Raw genomic sequence first — 18070 nt, forward strand, 5'->3', positions numbered from 1 at the left:
ACTTTTTAATTCAAATAAAAACGGAATTTTGAAAGAAAAAGTAAAAATTCAAATAGGTGAACCGATATGCAAAGTAATTTTTAGTGATAATTCAGAGGAAATAATATACAGTAACATTAGTGGAGAGTTAGTTGAAGTTAACTTTAACGTTAAAAATTCATATGAAAGATGTAGATCCTCGTCTTGGGTTGGAATACTGAGTAATACCAAACACTAACTATTATTTGCTTATATTCATTAGGTTGTTTTGATATGTGAAAAAGTGATCTTCATCAGTTGGTCTTGTAGTTGCTTTTTGTAATTCACCATATATGACTTTTGCGTCGAATTTACTGTCATTTAACCTTCCTAATCTTATCATAGCTTCATTCTTTTCTTTGTAATCTTTTTTGATTATTGGATTGGGTAAGTCGGTCTTGTTGTTCCATGTCACCCTTCCTTGAAATAGAGTCACATGGAACCCCTCGGCTACCTTTAATTTTGTCTCGTGGTCATGGCTGAACTCACTAATTACGTGTTTTTTCAGATCATTTAGATTTGTAAATCCAATTAATCTTGGCCCAGTCTCGTATCTAGAAGATGCATCGAATAAACAAAAAATGTTGTTATTTTTTTCATCTATTGATTTAGAATAAAATGCAAAACACCTTCCTCTGGAAATTATTGCCAGCATTGAATATTTTGGCGTATGAAAATTAAGTATTTCATTAAATGCCTCTTCTGCTGTTACAGATAATCCGTCCCTAAATAACTTTAGTAATTGTAGATCGGGATTTGATTTATATTCTCTCACCAAATCTACATTTTCCCTCTTGTTTTTTGCAATTTCGAATATTTTTCTTATTGTTCTTTCACTAACTACTGAGCCGTATTCATTTTTTAGTCCCCATAATAAACATGCAAACCTTCTTTGTGACTCACTTATTATAGGAATACCGTATTCATAAGGAAGATTAACTGACCATAATAAATTTTTGTTATTTTCAATGGAAGAATTCGGATTATCAGGCTCTACTTCATTAATAACCAATTCTTGTGTAAATCTGGTGCTAGGGACACTTGATCTCGTTGTTTCCGAGTACGAAGAGATATTTATTCTTATTTTTCTTATTTTTCTGTTTCTAGGTGCACAACATTGCATAAACGGCCTCAAAAACAATTGAATAGGCGAAAGGGATTCCGCTTTTACAATATTCTGTGATTTTTTTTTGCAACGTGGGTCATTTACTAAAATAAATGAATCAAACGATAGTCCTTCTGAAAGTGAATATTCATCTCTAAAAGCATCAAATGGTGGTTTTGATGCTGTTGTTACCGACATATTTTAGAATCAACACATCATAAATATGATAATCAGATTAAATTAATTAGTATCTTTGGTTATATATGTATATTTATTTATTTATAAATCTTGTTTTTTTATTTTTGAAATTAATCGTATTTACATGAACATGTCAAAAAAAACGCAAAGAGCGCCTTCTGCTACCGCCAAAATGTCATTTTTTTAAATAACGGACTCTTGGAACATTAAGGCAATGCTGTGACTAATATAGTGAAGAATATAAAATGTAAAAAGACAAAATTGTTTAAAATGGTATTTAATTTAAAAATAATAGCATTTAAAATAGTTACTGATCAAATTAAACAACCACTTATTGTTTTTTAAACAATGATTTGCATGCATGCTAAAATAATATTCATGTGGCTATTATTACAATACCGGTTATTGGCATGCATGCTTGTATGCATGGTTTTTTCTTACAAGTAAAATTTACATTAATTGTGAAATTTATATTATAGTGTATAAAATAATTTACATGTGTTAAAATTAATATAATTAACACTGAAGAGTGAATAACAGCTCACTCTAGGTAAATAAGTCAGAGTATCATTTATAACGACATATGTAAATATATAATATATATGTATATTATACATGTATATATATGTATATATGAATAAATATAGAAATAGATTACTCGGAATGCGAACAACAATATTGAAATTAACATTTATTTGGATTACAATAGTTTGTATAATTCACAATGTGGGTTGTGAAAATGCCTCTGGAGAAAAGAAGCGAGTCTCAACAGACTTTTGTAGAGCAGTGCCATTAGATGGTTTTGCAGATTTTGCGGAGTGTGCACCACCAAGCAATGAGGCAGAGTATACAATAGAGGTTATTCCAGTCGCAGCATCTGGAATTGATTTGAAAAGTGAGGTAGATCTAGTCCTCTATGGTGGTGATGAGAGTCAAAGTTCACCTATCCCTATTTCAACACCAATTACAGGAACAGTTAGGTCAATGACAACCATACAAACTGATATCGGCGCTCCACAACAGGTAGGAGTATTCCTAAAAAGTAATACAAAATGGAAGTGTTTAAAAATAACGGTATATAGGGATTACAGATATTGGGTATTTTCGTGCAATGGTGAATTGTCTCCACAACATCGTACATTGACTTTTGGTGTAACTGGAAACAAACTATATACTGCAACTATAATGACGGGAAAAAGTGGTGATGCAGGAACAAAAGGGGGTGTTGAAATTAGCATTTCAGGTGACCTTGCTCAAAGTGATAAAATATTATTAAAACAAGGTTTCTATTCGTCTACATTGAGAAGAATGCTATTCAGAGCAGCAGATGTTGGTAAAATAAAGGAAATTTCATTGACAAACACTGCAGTAGATGATCCGTGGTACTGTGAATTTGTTAGAATTCAATCAGAGGATGGAATGAGTATTGACTTCACTGTGAGAAGATGGATTGGTAAGCCATTTTCACAAATGGTAACATTGTCAAATAACTTATCTGGTTCAGAAAATTCTCCAGCACAAGATATTGATTGTAATACAAGAGCAATTGATATTATTCCAAGAGCCCCAACTACAATTGTGACATTTAAAGTAAAGTGTCCTGTTAATTGTGGTTCAGAAAGATTCACAAGAATATATGGTACTGGAATTCATGCAGCATCATCGTCTATTTGCAAATCTGCTGTATATGATAACATTTTATCGCCAACAGGTGGTGAATTGGTTTTAACCGTTGTTCCAAGTTTACCGAAATACTTTGGTGGAAAAGGCGCATACTTAATAGAATCTTCAGACTTCTTTTCAAAGCCAGGGAGTGAAATATTTGGTTTTTATACATATTTAAGTGATTCCATTGATTTCATTCAATCCGAAGTTAGAGTTGTTGACTCAACTGGGAATTTATCATCCTCAGGAAGATTGGAGGTAAGAAGAAATGGCGTTTGGGGTAGTGTTTCCTTAAGAGGAGAATCAACCGTAACAAATGACTTTGCTGCAACTTTAGCATGTAAGCAACTTGGATACTCTTTTGGTTCCGTACTACCTTCATGTAACTATGTAAATGGAGGTAATGTATGTACACCTTCAGGCTATCCCATTTCTGTTGCAGGTTTACAATGCAATGGAAATGAAGCCGATATTGCACAGTGTATGTTTGAAGAACCTATTACAACTAGCAGTATTACAACTGTAGCAGTGCAATGCAGTTCGATTTTACCGAAAGATGTAATGTACGGTTCACTTAGAATTGTTGATTCATATGGTGTTCCATCTAAAACTGGATCAGGAAGGCTTGAAGTGTATATGGATGGTTGGGGTTCAGTTTGTAGTGATGGATTCACAAGTGCATCTGAAAGAGTTGCATGTACACAGATGGGATATTCTGGCGTTAGAAATGGCGGATCATCTACAAAAAGTTGCAAAGATTTTAATGGAGAAGATGTGTGTGGCAATGTGGAACAACAAATATTAATGGTGGACGTTTCATGCAAAGGAAATGAAGAGAAACTAGTTAATTGTCAACATTATTCGTCAACAAATATTTACTGTGTTCATGATGAAGATGTTGTAGTTAGTTGTGCAGGTGCTGGAGATCCCACAGGAAATGGAGCATATTTAATTGAAAAACCACCATCGGTTTTACCATCAGTTCAATACAATAAATATAAATTTGAATGTAATGATAGTGCAGTTAGTATTCAAGGAGCAATAGGTTCAGGAGCGATAGTTTCTTGTCCATCAAGATGCTCGAAAGCTTCCTCACATTTGAAGGGAACTTATGTGTACACTGAGGACAGTCCGGTCTGTAAGGCTGCAATTCATGCAGGTGTGATTACAGATGAACTTGGAGGTGATATCTTAGTATCATTTGTTCCGGGACAAAGAGAATACTTTGGCACTTTAAATAACGAAATACAAAGTAAAGGACACGATGCATCTGGATCTAAGTCTAAAATTAGGGGTTCAGAGATCTCAAGTAGAGCAATTACTATTTCAAAACTTTCTTCGAGCGTTGTTCAGGGTGACAAGGAAATAATTAAAGAAGGACTGGATGAAGAATTGCCGACAATCACACCACCAGCATTTTCATGGGTATGTCCGAATGATTATCCAGGGTTTAGAGGTGGCAAGAATGATTTTATTGACGCAACGAACCTACCTGGAGGAGATAGGATCAGCTCTTTCGACGACTTTACTATTACTGCTAGAATATTAATCTCTGGTGGGCAGGGAACTTGGAGAACGATTATGGCACATACAGAATGCTTAGGTATTTCATTATACGTTGATCGTGATAATACAATTCATTTTGACCAATTATGTAACTCTGATACGGTAGGAACCAGTTATGCTCCAACACTAAATGAGTGGTTATTCTTGGCTGTTGCATACAACTTCAATGAAAGAAGGGTTGTAATGTATATTAACGGAAATGAAGTAGCAAATAAAGAAACAGGATTCATATTTAATTTGAAAACTAAGCTTATTATAGGTAGAAGCTCTGATTCAGATAGTGAATACTTCCTTGGACAAATCTCAAATGTTAACATATGGGACAAATTTTTCACTCAAAGCCAAGTAAAAGCAGCAATGGAAAAATCTTGGCACCAAAAGGGAGTTACTGGGGGTGGTGAAATTAAGGGCAAGAGACATACTATTGATGGGAGACAGTGTATCACATCATGCCAATCGGAGTTTCCAGTTTCATATAAAATGGGTGGAATAAATTACGCAACAAATCCAACTATAAGCATTACTTGTGATACAACACTCGATAACGCAAAGTTTGGAACAGGTTCAAAATTCAGAGTTTCATGTCCATCTGGGTGTTCAAAAACTGGATTCCCAATAAAGGGACATAAAGTTTACACTCCAAGGAGTTCAATTTGCCAAGCAGCAATGCACATGGGAATAATAAGTGAAACAGGTGGCGATTTCATCGTTGGGTTGTATCCTGGACTGAAAAAATATTCCGGTGCTGCAGGAAAAAATGGAATAGTTAGTGCTGACGAAAACAAACCACAAGCCCGTTCATTCGTAGTTGGTGCTGCACCTAAACCAAGACAATTGAATTGTTATGATACTGCAAGCTTTATTTTCCAATTGCCTGTTGGTGAAAGAGAATTAGTTATATGCCCTGGCGATTGTGGACTTGAATCTACTGCAAAAGTATATGGTATGGACTCATACTCGCCTATAAGTTCTATATGTAGAGCAGCTATACATTCTTCGAAATTGACAGGTTCAACTGGTGGCGAGGTTCAAATTGAAGTAGGCCCAGAACAATTCCACTTCGAACAATCAAATAGAAATGGTATTCAGTCAGAATCAACTGGATATTATATAAGAAGCTTTAAATTTGTGTAAATATATAAATTTTAAAGTGTTATAAATGTAATGTATTCTTAAACAATAGATTTATAGCGAGGAGAAATTGTTCTAGGATTAAATACCACCACAAGTAGGTACATGCTACTTATGCATATGTAGTACAATGTAAGGCTTTATTAATAGAGGGAATTTAATGAACACGACCTGGTTTATTATTTTATTGGAAATAATTACAAGTGCTAGTTTTCAACACTAATTTATTATGATAAATGAACTACTAGAGGAGAGGCCAAATAAAACACGAATATTTACAATAATATGAAACATAGAGGTGATATTAAGTCATTTTAGACTTCTCAATTAGTCACTCATTTTTTCTCATTTTTTTACCATATAAATTCTACAGGGATGTGTGTTTGTGGCGGCTTATATTTAGATTTGTTTATTTATTTATCCCTAAAAAAATATGGAGAAGAGGTGGTAAAAAATCGGAGATATTGTATTAAAATAGAGCATTTTCAATAAATAAAAGTCATTTGCATGTTCCTTTGTCTGTTATTGGTTTCTTCGGAAAAGTTGTTTATTTTCAAACCATTTTTTGGAGGCAATTTTTTGTATTAAGTTATTGTGATGAGTATTGAAACCGTTTCAACATCTCCAAGTCCTCCAAATTCCCAAAGGAGCACTAAAAATCAGAAGTTTAACGAATATGTGAATTCTTTAGAAACTAACATAGATGAACATTTATTTCAGAGAATAGTCCCGAGTTTGTATGGCTACTCATCACTACATGGTTGCATAGACCAATTAATTCCAACAAGTTATAAAATATTGGAAACGACAATAGGACTTTCACCACAAAGTTTAGGATTTTTAACTTTCTCCCAGAAGTTCTCACAGGGTTTTTTTACATTATTGAGTGGGATAATATGCGATAGATATATAGACAAATTAAATCATTTAAATACGGTCGAAAATGAACCATTAGTGAATATTGAAAGCAATAAAATGAATGAAATTAGGGATATTCAGAGATACAAAGATTTTTCAATGATATGGCCTGCATATTTAATGATGATAACTACAATAGGTTGGGGAGTAGTCATGATATTGATGATATTTGCCACAAATATGTTTCAAATGTTAATCCTTTTATGCGTGTTGGGAGTATTTATGTCACTAATGGGACCACTTACGCAATCAATAATAGGGACTTTTAATGATATAGGAAGAAGTGAACACTTTGGAAATATATTCTTGGCACAAAATATAGGTAGACTATTCTGTATTTCAGCAACAGCTAATATAATAAGTCAGTATTTTGACTTCAAATGGACACTTATAATGTTCTCACTTCTTTCGTTTATATTTTCTGTGTACTTATATAAAGCCTTTATTTTATATTCATTTGGAAAAAATAATGCAAAAGACTTTTTATCACTCACGAATGAACATTTTCCACCAAACAAGGTGAATAATGCTCATTACTTGAGAAAAAGGAGTATGAGTGAATTAATGAGTGAATATTCATACATTATTTACAATAAAAGTGCATGGTTAATGCTATTTATGGGAATTGTAAATGGAATACCAAGGCATTCGCTTAGTTTTACAATGATGTGGTTGCAATATTGTGGTTTAAGCCCTTTGTTATCTACAATAGTTTATTCATCAAGTTGGATTTCAGCCATTTTAATTTCGCCGTTTGTTGGCAAAGCTTCAGATTACGTCGAATCATTGTATCCTTCAGTTGGAAGACAAATATTGGCACAATCGGCTATTTTTTTAAGAATCATTTTAATGTTGATACTACTAATATATATACCTTGGGGGAGCGATTATTTTTTGTTGTATCTAGTTGTAAGTGTATTAATAGGATTTATGGCAGGGTGGCCTGGGGTTGGTGCAGCTAGACCAATATTATGCCAAATTGTTGAGCCTCATCACAGAGCAACTCTTTTTGCTATATTCTCGCTCTTCGAAACAATAGGATCTGCTTCATTCGGTGCTCCATTAGTTGGAATTCTTGCTCAAAACATTTTTGGTTATAATTTGTCGTTAAAAAAAGATATTGCTACTATCATTTCTAATAATGACCCAACTGAAATTAATATTCTCAAATCAAACGCAAATGCACTTGCCAATTCAATGATTTGTATGACCATCATACCTTGGATTCTAACAATAGTTTTATTTGGGTTGCTCAGGCTAACTTGTAAGGAAGATATGCAAAATGAAGGAAAGCAAGCTGAATATTGACTTAGACATTATTAGAAAATCAATATTTTAATGCCGATAAACTCGTATTTTCCCCTGTCAAACGAATGAGAGCAAACACACATCCAATTCCTCCCCTCAAGACTCTAAGTAACAGCATCCTCGGGAACTAGTTGGAAACAAGAAAGTGACAAGAAAAAAAACAAATAGAAACAGGTATCTAGTTTACTTGAGAAATTATCATTCAAATTCGATTTGACAGTTACTTCTAATATTGTTCTATTATAAAGACACTTCATTCTCTATTCTGGAAATAAATTGGAGTTTAAATTCCCATATTTACGTTCCTCTCAGTAACAGCATTAAATATAAGTAATGTACAATCGAGAAAAGGGAAATCGTCGAACTTTCGCGAACCCTCTGCATTTCATCATTTAAGAATATTCAAAGTACTTTAGAAAAAAATGTATAAATAATAATTATGTCTACTTGAAATCTCTATTTTATTCTATCAATTTTTAAAGTTACCTCAGTGTCTATATTGGGAATGCTCGAAATACTTCAACTAATACAACTTAAATATTTTATTTAGAAAGCATCATTTTCGTGAATTCTTCGTACATAATTTGACCATCGCCATCAACATCAGCTTCCCTAATCATCTCATCAACTTCCTCGTCTGACAGTTTTTCGCCAAGGTTTGTCATCACATGTCTCAATTCAGCAGCGGAGATAAAACCATTGCCATCTCTATCAAAAACTTTAAATGCTTCGATTAATTCATCCTCAGTGTCCGTATCCTTCATTTTTCTTGCCATCAAACTTAGAAACTCTGGGAAATCAATAGTTCCATTGCCATCAGCGTCGACCTCATTAATCATATCCAACAATTCTGCCTCAGTTGGATTTTGACCAAGAGATCTCATTACTGTTCCCAATTCCTTTGTAGTAATGCTACCATCACCATCCTTGTCGAATAGTGAAAACGCCTCCTTGAATTCAGCTATTTGTTCTTCCGTTAATTGTTCTGCCATCTTTTATTATTAGTTGCAAGAATTAATTTATGAACAGTCTCAAGATATTGCAGTAGATAAACCCAATTCTAGAGTCCAAAACAGAACTCGTAATTATTCTATTTCCTAATCGGCACTAAATTTGGAGCAAAAAATATATTCGCTTGTTTTTCAAACAACTTGAAAAAAAACAAATATGCTATTTATTTCCCTATGTTCCTCTTATTTGATTTTCTAATTTCTTGGATTTAACCCTTTTTCCTTTTCAGCTAGTTAAAATACATATAAATCGAATATTATGTATAGGTGTGTGTCATACGTACAGTCTACTCTATATAGTAGGCGGGAACCAATGGACGATCCAAAGTCGAAAGCTAGAAGGAATAAAAAGTTGAAGGGGAGAAGAGAGATGTAATGAAATAAATAGAGATAATGGCAAAATACTTATCATGTTGATCCTATAAGCGGTCATCTACAGTGAGTAAAGTAGTAAAAAAATCATTGAGTGAATCAGTCAATGATAGTAATATCTATGAATCTATTCTTCCTTTGTTACTTGTCCAAACGCTCAAATTACTGTTGTAATAGCCCTCACTCCGAAGTGCTAAATAAGGAAATAGCAGTGGCAGCAACAGTAATGAGAGTGGAGCAACATTAGATATATAAAATCAATAGATACATATGGCTCTTTAGTTTCGATTTCCGCTTCTGATTAGCTTCTAAGAGATTTGTCTGACCAAAACACGTTTAAAATTCAATGCAAGTTCCTCAAGCTCCGTGTATCTTTATCTCGTCAGGTGTAACAATATTCTCGCTAACTAAGAATCTCGCAACGTTGTGACGATGATCTCCTTGAATCTGAAGGATAGGTCCATGCTCGGGGTCGTCAATTATTGTACCATTACAGCTGAAGTTCTTCTTGAAAGCTTTTAGCAATCTTTTCAAGTCGAACTCAACACTTAGTCCCTGTACAGTTGTCAAACTCTTCTTTCCATTACGCTGTTGGTTCCTAATGTGAACGTAACTAGACGAACTCTTACCAACTTCTGAAAGTGCGTCTACAACAAATGGTGTGGGTATTCCAACTGTATCTGAAGATGAGGCCATACAAATTAAGTTCAAACTCAAAGAGAATCTACACTAGAATAAAAATATATCCTTTTATTTGGGGTGAAACGAGGAGACGCGGCCATGAATGCCGCTATGGACCCTCTTCTTGGTTATTTGGCGCCTACAACTTCTTCATTAACAACAAACTTTACGGTTTATATGTACTGTCTAAATACTATTTTACTTATCTATTATTATAATAATTTGGATAGTGAACGCCCACTTTGGAAGAAAATCTTAAAAAATACTTGGCGGTAATTTTGCCACTTGATATTGTGTACACTTCACGTTGTGAGAAAAACTTATTTTTTTAGAGAAAGGAATAATTAAGATAGTGGAAAGAGAAAACAGGATAGATTGTTAGAGTGTTTGTGTGTATATATTAGTTTGAGTGAGTCTATAGTTTCTATCTACTTCGTATATCACAAATTGCGAGCTGTTTTTGGATGAATTAATTCCAAGTATTATACGGGAATAGTTTCAATAGTAGTGATTTTTATGCTGCATCGTGAAAACGTAGTGTTTTCGTGCCGATTTGCTTGTATTGGGCAAGTTTTTAGTGCGAAGCTCAATTTTGTGTAGAGGGCTTATCCCTAGCTTCCTTGAGCAGAGTTTAGGGTTCCTAAATGTAGGTTACACAATATTTTGTGCATTGTTCACTAATGTTCTTATGGCTAGGTTGGTGATCCAGTCTTTTTGATTGCTTTGAGATGATCCTGCACACTTTGTATAACCAATCAAATTGGTAAAAGACAAAGTAATTGCAATTATAGAAAGCGACATCCATTTTAATTTAAACGAAACAACTTGCAATATAAATATAGATATCCATATAAAAGTCCATATATATGTAACACCCCAAAAAATACTTTTGTCAGCACTAGAACTGCCTCCATTTTTCGTTTCGCTCTGATTGTCGGTCTCGAACATCCAAATGGTTTCACCATCCTTTGATATTTCGTACCACCATCTCATTCTAATTAGAATTCTCCCAGTGACATTTTTAACTGTCCAAAAATCCAGCGATAACAAAATACTCGTTAGGGAGAATGACAAAATAAAACTATTTTTTGAAAAAAAATGGAAAAAAAGAGGGCCAAACATGAATGATATGAATGATAGAATTTTAAAAATCACATGAAACAAACAAATAGTCGGATGACTCGTTGAACCCAAAAAACTTGAAATTATTGGTGTGTTGGTTGCATCTTCATTCATCATTGCATTTTTGTTGTTTATTGAGTGGGAATCTAAAGGACCGGAAATATTGTTCGGTCTTACAAATTCCAGCTCCATGTTTACCTTTTTTATGTCCTTATATGTGAAAAAAACGGTTTATTTATTCTCATGAATTTATTTGCTACTTTTCCACTAACATCAATTTTAATAAAGTGCCTCTAAAGTCTATTACCGCACAAATGCTTTTCATGTGTAAATAAGAACGTAAATTTAATGTAGCCGTTTTTGAAAATATTTATAGATATTTACCTTTATATATACATATATAAAAGCAAATATATTATATTTGCTTGAATCTAGGATAATTCAGTCTTTTTTTAGGTTCTTTGAAAAATTAAATAAACAACATAGGAATGAGTGTAAATGTACCAGCAGCTGACATTTCAAGTTTTGTTAGCTGGATTTTAAGTTGGATTTCACTTGGTAAGTATAAAGTGTACTAATATTGAGGTGATACTGTCATGCAGTGCCTGCATTCAATAGTATTAGTTAGTATTATTTGCATGCACTTAATTATGTTATCACCCCTTGAAGATTAGTACTTACTACGTTTATAAGAACATTAATTCCATAGCAACTGATTTTTCATCTTCCAGGAGTATACCTGTGCTGGATGTTTGTACCAGATGAATACTTAAATAGGGTGAATATAACATATTATCCGGACAGAATGTGGGGTGTGACATTCCCAGTGTACTTTTTTTTCCTACTAATAATTTCAGTGGTCGCTTATAATTGTATATCATTAATATGCATGAAGCCTTCAAACTCCTTAGATTTAATTATGGACGAATCAACGAGATACATTGATCTTTCCTTGTTATATAAATTCAATGATCTCAGTTTAATTAAATCAATTTGTAAATCAACAGTAAACATATATTTGATGGTGAATGAAAAAGCAGATACAAAGGTTATCGAGAAAAACAGCAACGAAGAAAGGTACGGTAGTTTTATAGATCCGAAAAGTTTATGTATAAAGGAAGTATTCAACAAGGAAGGGGTTAAATTAGACCTTGTTCATTTAAATAATGATATCGATTCACTAATAAATCACGACAAGTCAATTCCGGTAGCAGATCTACCACTTCCATTAGTATGTGAAATAATTTATTCAAATAATTTCCTTAAATAGATAATTATCTAACTTTTCCCTAATAAGATGAGGTTTTTTTCATTCTTTTATCATGATATAAATGTCAGCACGTTTCTAAAAGATATAGAAATTGTGTCAAACATTTTTGGTATTCTATATGGACACGAGTTTTCGTAACATGGCTGAACAATTTCGTTATTTGCATATCTTCTGCTGACAAATCCATTTGAAAAACCTTTACCCCAAACTTTAGAGTCCAATCTAAACGATAATGGAGTGAATTGTTTTAATATATTTTGTGGACCCCTGCTTTCATAATGGATTACACCCCACTCTCCCTTTTTATACAAGTCACGTATTGTGTACCAACCATATAACATCCTATCCCCCTTTATACAATAACTCTTAAACTTTGAACATGGAAAATAGTTGTCCTCAAGAACATTTAAAACAAATCCGGTATCCAAAAGTGGCAGCGGATTTTCTGTTGCCTCGTGTTTTGGTATTATTGATTGAACAAGTTTATAACCTATTATGTCTAAGTTCCTTACATGATAAAACGACGCTATTCTTTTTTGGTTATTTGGATCATAAACGTATATCACACCATCCATTGTTCTAGTTAAACAATATGCATTTAGTGTATCCGGCTGCACCGGTTGTAACTTGAAAACTGGTACAAGTGAAAATACATTACCAGTATTTGTACACTGCGGCATGTTTATTAAGTCAATGTCAGTCATACTGTTAAAGTACTCCAGTGAGTTTATCTCCATGCTCTCAATCTCTTCTTGAGTAATTCCCCATATCTTCCTATATACATCGTAACTGTTATCCGGGGGCAGGTCACCTCCAGAAACTATTGGTAGATTAATGTCAGATTGGAAATTCAATACATTAACTACTTCACTAGTAGCCATTTCCAAACCTAGAGCCAAAATAATCTTCAAAAGGGTACCAAATAAAGCCATTTTCAGTCGAACGATAAATTCAAAAAGGATATATATATTGAAAAACAAAGACTTTTGGTCTAATATCACTTAAATATTGAGAACAAAAACTAGGTATCAACAATTATTAAACTAATAGTATTAAACAATATAACACTTTAGTCCAGGCCTAACATTCAAAAATTAATTTTCTACTCATTTAAAACAGTTTTTATATATTATTTTCAACAAACCTGGAAATAATTGTAATTTACTACGCCACGAGCATATTTATTAATTAATAAATACAAAGTCTCATGTATTAGGGGTGATATTTTCATCTCAAGTTACATCAGATATCAATTTTTATTAGTTTGATATAAGAAATTTACTATAGATTTGGAACATCTTCACCAGGAACGACGGACTCGGCTACTCCATCATTGTTGATAACTATAATTCTAATGATTCCTCCAGATGAGGAATCCCTAAACATTGCATGTGAAACTAGTTCTCTTGCAAATAACTTGCATTCGTCCAGGTCCATATCTGAGTGATATCTCGAATCGAGGGTGGAGTAAATATATGCTGAGCCCGAACCCGATATAGCATATGAGCTCTCTATTAGTGTACCACCCAATGGAACTCTGAATATTTTAAATTCACCATTCGGATCCATTCCAGCTATTATTATATCGGCAACCAAGTGTTCTTTATTCTGATATGATATCAATCTTGCCACTGATGCAACCGACTTTACTTTTGTATCTTCACCTGTCTCAAGTTCATGATCTTTTATTATTCTTCTGAGATATCTGGAAATTGTTTGAGTATCAGCTGCAGACCCAGAACGACACATAAATACCTTTTCTGTTATTTGAGTTATTTTTCTTGCTGCTCTAGATACAACAATTGTACCGGTAGATGTACGCCCATCTGCAGCGAGAACAATTCCATTCTTATATTTTAAGGCAACTATAGTGGTACCCGTCTCCACCTCACCGTTCATAAATTCCTGCTCCATATTTTATAAATTAACTCGCTGTGAACTACCTAAAAAGCTTTATTTACTCTTCCTTCTTGTTTCAACAGTTTGCAACAATGTTAAATAAAGTGCGCTAATGAGGTTCAAAATGGCTAATAAAGTAATTGAGCGGATTGTGGAAAAGTGCAGAAAAAATAATGATAATTTGCAACAGTATAACATTAAAATAAGAATATCATCATTTTTAGTCATAACAGACTTGTATAAAAACTATAAACTGAAATGTGTAACTGTAAACTCTTAGATAGTACACAAGGCTTGAAGGCAACCTAATATGAACCTTTGTGTGTAAATTCATCGCAGAGTGTTTTAAGTATTCTCATTGAGTGGGTTCTCCGGAGCTTTTTTCCACATTTTTTGTAGTAGTTGCAACAACTGAGATCTTTTGAATGTGGGATGCTCTTTTTTTAATATTGGAAGATTATTATCTACATAGGACAGCCATGCTGCCTTTTGGCGCTTCTCCGGATGTTTATCTACACTGACTTCGTTCATTGTTAACAATGATACTGCATCGTCTAGAGTTGAAGCTGTTATGTATTCGATATTATTTTCTTGGGACTTCATCCTCATCTCTTTGTCTATTTTGTTCGGATTTTCAACGAGCAAATCATCGTATCCAGAGTCATTTTGGCTATTAGAGGCACTTGAAGATGACTTCATTGCGAACATAAGAGTTCTTTTTGCAATTTCCGCTCTTGTTAGCTTGCTTCCTGTGTTAACTTTCGCCTTATTAGAAACAAATTTCGCATCCTCCTCTTCGTACAATTTTTTTAATTCCTGCTTTCTTTGGTTTTTCTCCTCTTGCTTGTTTAGCAAGTCCTTCTTTCTTTCCAATTTTCTGTTTGCATGCTTATCATCGTCTTTCCACTTCTCCGCTTCTATTCTTTCCTCTTCTTTCCTTTTTTTTTCAAGTGCAGCTGCCAATTTTCTCTCCCTGGCCTCCAATGCCTTTTGATTCACTCCTCCATAACCCATTCTGAGGTCCTTGTACAATGCACCAAATAACAAACAAAAAACGTACACTTCGTATAAAAATAAATATTGTTAAAGAAGAGAAAGTTAAGTGGAGCAAAAAGGGTACGGTTATTTAAGTCAGGCTTAACTTAAAATTATCCAATTAGGCTGCGGCGCCGTTTTTCATTGTCTAGGGAAATTACATGCATAGACTTTAATACATGAAATAAACAAGTAACATTTAAAATTTAAAGTGGTGGAAAGATATAGTGTTAATATAAAATGATAAAATAATTCTATTCAAGAAATACCCTAATTATATCATTTTTATCAAATGTTGTGTGACAAAGCGGACATTTTCTATTTCTAGAAGATAAGTTGTTGTATATACACTCCTTGCAAAACAAATGACCACACCTATTTATAACAGTGTCTTTCAGTTTATCTCTACAAACTGAACATTTCATCAAGGTTAACATTTGTTGATTTTCTGATTTTAATTTCGTAATCTCAACATCCGAGTCGTCTAGCTTTAAGTGTTCATTTTCTTCCATGTCATTTACATTAATTTTCAAACTAGTTAGCCTATTAACCTTATTAATAACATATTGAACTCTTTCTTTTAAAATAAATATAGTTTCAAGATTTTTCTTCTCGTTTTCTTCTGCAGCAGTAAGTTTACTTTGTATTGATTCAATTTGTTTTTTATAAAAGTTAATCTCGGATTCAAGTCCGTTGATTATTATTTCGTACTTGATTGCTTGTTCTGAGTTATTGGCAAAATGATTCCCCTTGTCATTGCACTTTGTTGAAAAAAATTCACCTAGTTTCTCAAAAAAATCGTGGTGGTTATCCGCTTTATTGCATTTATCTGCATTTAAGTCCAACTCTCTTCTGGATTGAATTTCATTCTGGTTGTTTTTCCTTATTAAAGACACCTTTTCATCGTAAAGAATTCTCACTGTTTTCAGTTCTTCTATGGTTTTTTGAATGCTCTTTAGTCCCAAATCGCATTTTGCATACTTCTCTTCAGATTCATGAATTTTTTGTCTCAATTCGTCGCATTCAATATTCTTCTCCTCAAAAGCATTGCTTAGTTCCTCGTATTCGTTCATTAAATCATTCAATACTTCGTTATCTTTGACGCTATCAGCATTGTTACTTATTTTTTCAATGATATGTGTTACTCTTTTGTAACCCAGCTCTGCTTTATTATTTGCAGATTCCAATTCTTTTATTATTTTAGCCTGATCTCTTTCCTTAGTCTCCAAAATCTTGCATTTTTTCTCCAAAATTTCAAAATCCGCCCTAAGAGAGTCGTACTTGCTTTTAACCTCGGATAACTCATTCATTCTTAATTGTACATGCTCTTGACATTTTTTCTTATTCTCTACAAACTCTTTAATACTACTAACAATCTCACTATCAATTAGATCAAATATTTTATTTTTCTCGTGTTTCAATTCGTTCTCAAGCCTGTTAATTTCCTTTGAATATAATTCAACGCATTTGCAGACATAGTTATCCAAAGAATTCTCATTTTTAGTTATTTCTTCCATTTTACAAGGAGAAAAAATTTCAATTTTTTTCTTTAGACAAGTGTTTTCACTTGTTATATCTTTGTTCTTTTTTAACAACTCTTCTATTTCTTTCTCTTTAACGATCAGTTTAGACTGCAAATCACTTATATTTAAATCAATATTTTCGTCTTGATTATTTTGCATGTTGTTATTTGAACCCCCACCTTTTTCACATACTTTATTGTTGGTTTTGCTGTTCTCAAATAAGCCTAAATATATTTTTTGTATTATAATACGTTTATTTTCATTTTGCAGAGCCAGTATCTTGTCGTCCTTTTCAGTGATTATTTTTTTAAGTTGAGCGATTTCACCACCGTCGCCTGAATTGCCAATGGAACGAACCATTTCACTAAGTTCGGTCTCCAGTTCGTCAATTCTTTGTTTGTACAACCTATTCGATTCCTGTAATTGATTTACATGGTAATCAGTCAATTTTTCACTGGCAAGAGGCAAGACCTCATCTTTTTGGGTACCGGGTTTCTTGGAATTCTCAGAATCCCTCTTCCTCTTATTCAACATTTCAAGATAAACAAGAGCAATTTACTCAACTCACACAGGAAATACGGAATGTAAATTACATTAAATTAACCTTCTAATTTGCAACCAACAGCAGTTCCATGTTAAGAACAGAACAAAGTTGCCGCAATTCTTTCAGGGGTGCTATTCGTCTCTAGCTGGGAACTAGTTTAAAGTGCTATGACTAAATAAAGTCAACTATCTAATTGCACTGAACATATTTTAAATATCTAAAGCCCTATTAACTTTCGGATTTTCTGTGCTATTGCACAACACTAATATTATATCCTTTGACTCAACAGCAATTGTTTTCCTAGTTGATTTATCATTTAGAAAACAAAAGAAATTAGTTTATACAAGACCCCTCACAGGAACATACCTCTTTGTCGTTTCAATTGTTAGAGATATACTCTCATTAGTTAATGAACTGGAAAAGGAGCTTCTAACCTGCATTAACACCGGACATATTCCAGAGACCTCGTTTCTTATTGATTTTACCCCATATTCTATAAAAGTAAACCTTAATTCGCGAAAAATAATACGAACATACCGTCAATAAATAAACCTGTTTTTGTAAATGAAGCCAAACCAATGAAACCCGGCGAGTCCCTAAGGGATTTTTCGGAGATACTCATTAATGTAGTGGCCTCCATACCTCCATGTGGGTCAGTTTATGCGAAATAATCTACCACCCTTTAAGGTATAAACGCGTCTACCT

General features: G+C 33.4%; 12 protein-coding genes across 12 annotated transcripts; 3 read left to right on the forward strand and 9 right to left on the reverse strand.

The window, feature by feature from the left end:
• Window positions 1-220: 220 nt before the first annotated feature.
• On the reverse strand, window positions 221-1321 carry FG379_003124 (uncharacterized protein; the record flags this gene model as incomplete). Its single annotated transcript, XM_067328782.1, has 1 exon — window positions 221-1321. The coding sequence occupies one exon, from the start codon at window positions 1319-1321 to the stop codon at window positions 221-223; it is 1101 nt and encodes a 366-aa protein (XP_067184922.1).
• Window positions 1322-1984: 663 nt separating this feature from the next.
• FG379_003126 (scavenger receptor 1 precursor) lies at window positions 1985-5686 on the forward strand (the record flags this gene model as incomplete). Its single annotated transcript, XM_067328784.1, has 1 exon — window positions 1985-5686. The coding sequence occupies one exon, from the start codon at window positions 1985-1987 to the stop codon at window positions 5684-5686; it is 3702 nt and encodes a 1233-aa protein (XP_067184924.1).
• A 594-nt stretch (window positions 5687-6280) lies between these two features.
• FG379_003127 (uncharacterized protein) lies at window positions 6281-7909 on the forward strand (the record flags this gene model as incomplete). Its single annotated transcript, XM_067328785.1, has 1 exon — window positions 6281-7909. The coding sequence occupies one exon, from the start codon at window positions 6281-6283 to the stop codon at window positions 7907-7909; it is 1629 nt and encodes a 542-aa protein (XP_067184925.1).
• A 542-nt stretch (window positions 7910-8451) lies between these two features.
• On the reverse strand, window positions 8452-8901 carry FG379_003128 (calmodulin; the record flags this gene model as incomplete). Its single annotated transcript, XM_067328786.1, has 1 exon — window positions 8452-8901. The coding sequence occupies one exon, from the start codon at window positions 8899-8901 to the stop codon at window positions 8452-8454; it is 450 nt and encodes a 149-aa protein (XP_067184926.1).
• A 747-nt stretch (window positions 8902-9648) lies between these two features.
• FG379_003129 (translation initiation factor 1 (eIF1)) lies at window positions 9649-9987 on the reverse strand (the record flags this gene model as incomplete). The annotated part of the gene is made up of 1 exon (XM_067328787.1): window positions 9649-9987. One exon carries the CDS (start codon window positions 9985-9987, stop codon window positions 9649-9651), a length of 339 nt encoding a protein of 112 aa, XP_067184927.1.
• A 636-nt stretch (window positions 9988-10623) lies between these two features.
• Window positions 10624-11286, reverse strand: FG379_003130 (FAM18-like protein; the record flags this gene model as incomplete). The annotated part of the gene is made up of 1 exon (XM_067328788.1): window positions 10624-11286. One exon carries the CDS (start codon window positions 11284-11286, stop codon window positions 10624-10626), a length of 663 nt encoding a protein of 220 aa, XP_067184928.1.
• Window positions 11287-11582: 296 nt separating this feature from the next.
• On the forward strand, window positions 11583-12364 carry FG379_003131 (uncharacterized protein; the record flags this gene model as incomplete). Its single annotated transcript, XM_067328789.1, has 3 exons — window positions 11583-11652; window positions 11826-11906; window positions 11952-12364. The coding sequence occupies 3 exons, from the start codon at window positions 11583-11585 to the stop codon at window positions 12362-12364; spliced, it is 564 nt and encodes a 187-aa protein (XP_067184929.1).
• A 50-nt stretch (window positions 12365-12414) lies between these two features.
• On the reverse strand, window positions 12415-13296 carry FG379_003132 (uncharacterized protein; the record flags this gene model as incomplete). The annotated part of the gene is made up of 1 exon (XM_067328790.1): window positions 12415-13296. The coding sequence occupies one exon, from the start codon at window positions 13294-13296 to the stop codon at window positions 12415-12417; it is 882 nt and encodes a 293-aa protein (XP_067184930.1).
• Window positions 13297-13645: 349 nt separating this feature from the next.
• FG379_003133 (proteasome B type subunit) lies at window positions 13646-14278 on the reverse strand (the record flags this gene model as incomplete). The annotated part of the gene is made up of 1 exon (XM_067328791.1): window positions 13646-14278. The coding sequence occupies one exon, from the start codon at window positions 14276-14278 to the stop codon at window positions 13646-13648; it is 633 nt and encodes a 210-aa protein (XP_067184931.1).
• A 330-nt stretch (window positions 14279-14608) lies between these two features.
• Window positions 14609-15277, reverse strand: FG379_003134 (uncharacterized protein; the record flags this gene model as incomplete). The annotated part of the gene is made up of 1 exon (XM_067328792.1): window positions 14609-15277. The coding sequence occupies one exon, from the start codon at window positions 15275-15277 to the stop codon at window positions 14609-14611; it is 669 nt and encodes a 222-aa protein (XP_067184932.1).
• Window positions 15278-15552: 275 nt separating this feature from the next.
• FG379_003135 (uncharacterized protein) lies at window positions 15553-17355 on the reverse strand (the record flags this gene model as incomplete). Its single annotated transcript, XM_067328793.1, has 1 exon — window positions 15553-17355. The coding sequence occupies one exon, from the start codon at window positions 17353-17355 to the stop codon at window positions 15553-15555; it is 1803 nt and encodes a 600-aa protein (XP_067184933.1).
• Window positions 17356-17574: 219 nt separating this feature from the next.
• Window positions 17575-18005, reverse strand: FG379_003137 (uncharacterized protein; the record flags this gene model as incomplete). Its single annotated transcript, XM_067328795.1, has 3 exons — window positions 17575-17665; window positions 17732-17858; window positions 17903-18005. The coding sequence occupies 3 exons, from the start codon at window positions 18003-18005 to the stop codon at window positions 17575-17577; spliced, it is 321 nt and encodes a 106-aa protein (XP_067184935.1).
• Between the last annotated feature and the right edge of the window lie 65 nt (window positions 18006-18070).

The sequence above is a fragment of the Cryptosporidium bovis genome (genome assembly GCF_009768925.1).
Source record: "Cryptosporidium bovis isolate 45015 chromosome Unknown contig_6, whole genome shotgun sequence".
NCBI classification, from domain to species: Eukaryota; Apicomplexa; class Conoidasida; order Eucoccidiorida; family Cryptosporidiidae; genus Cryptosporidium; species Cryptosporidium bovis.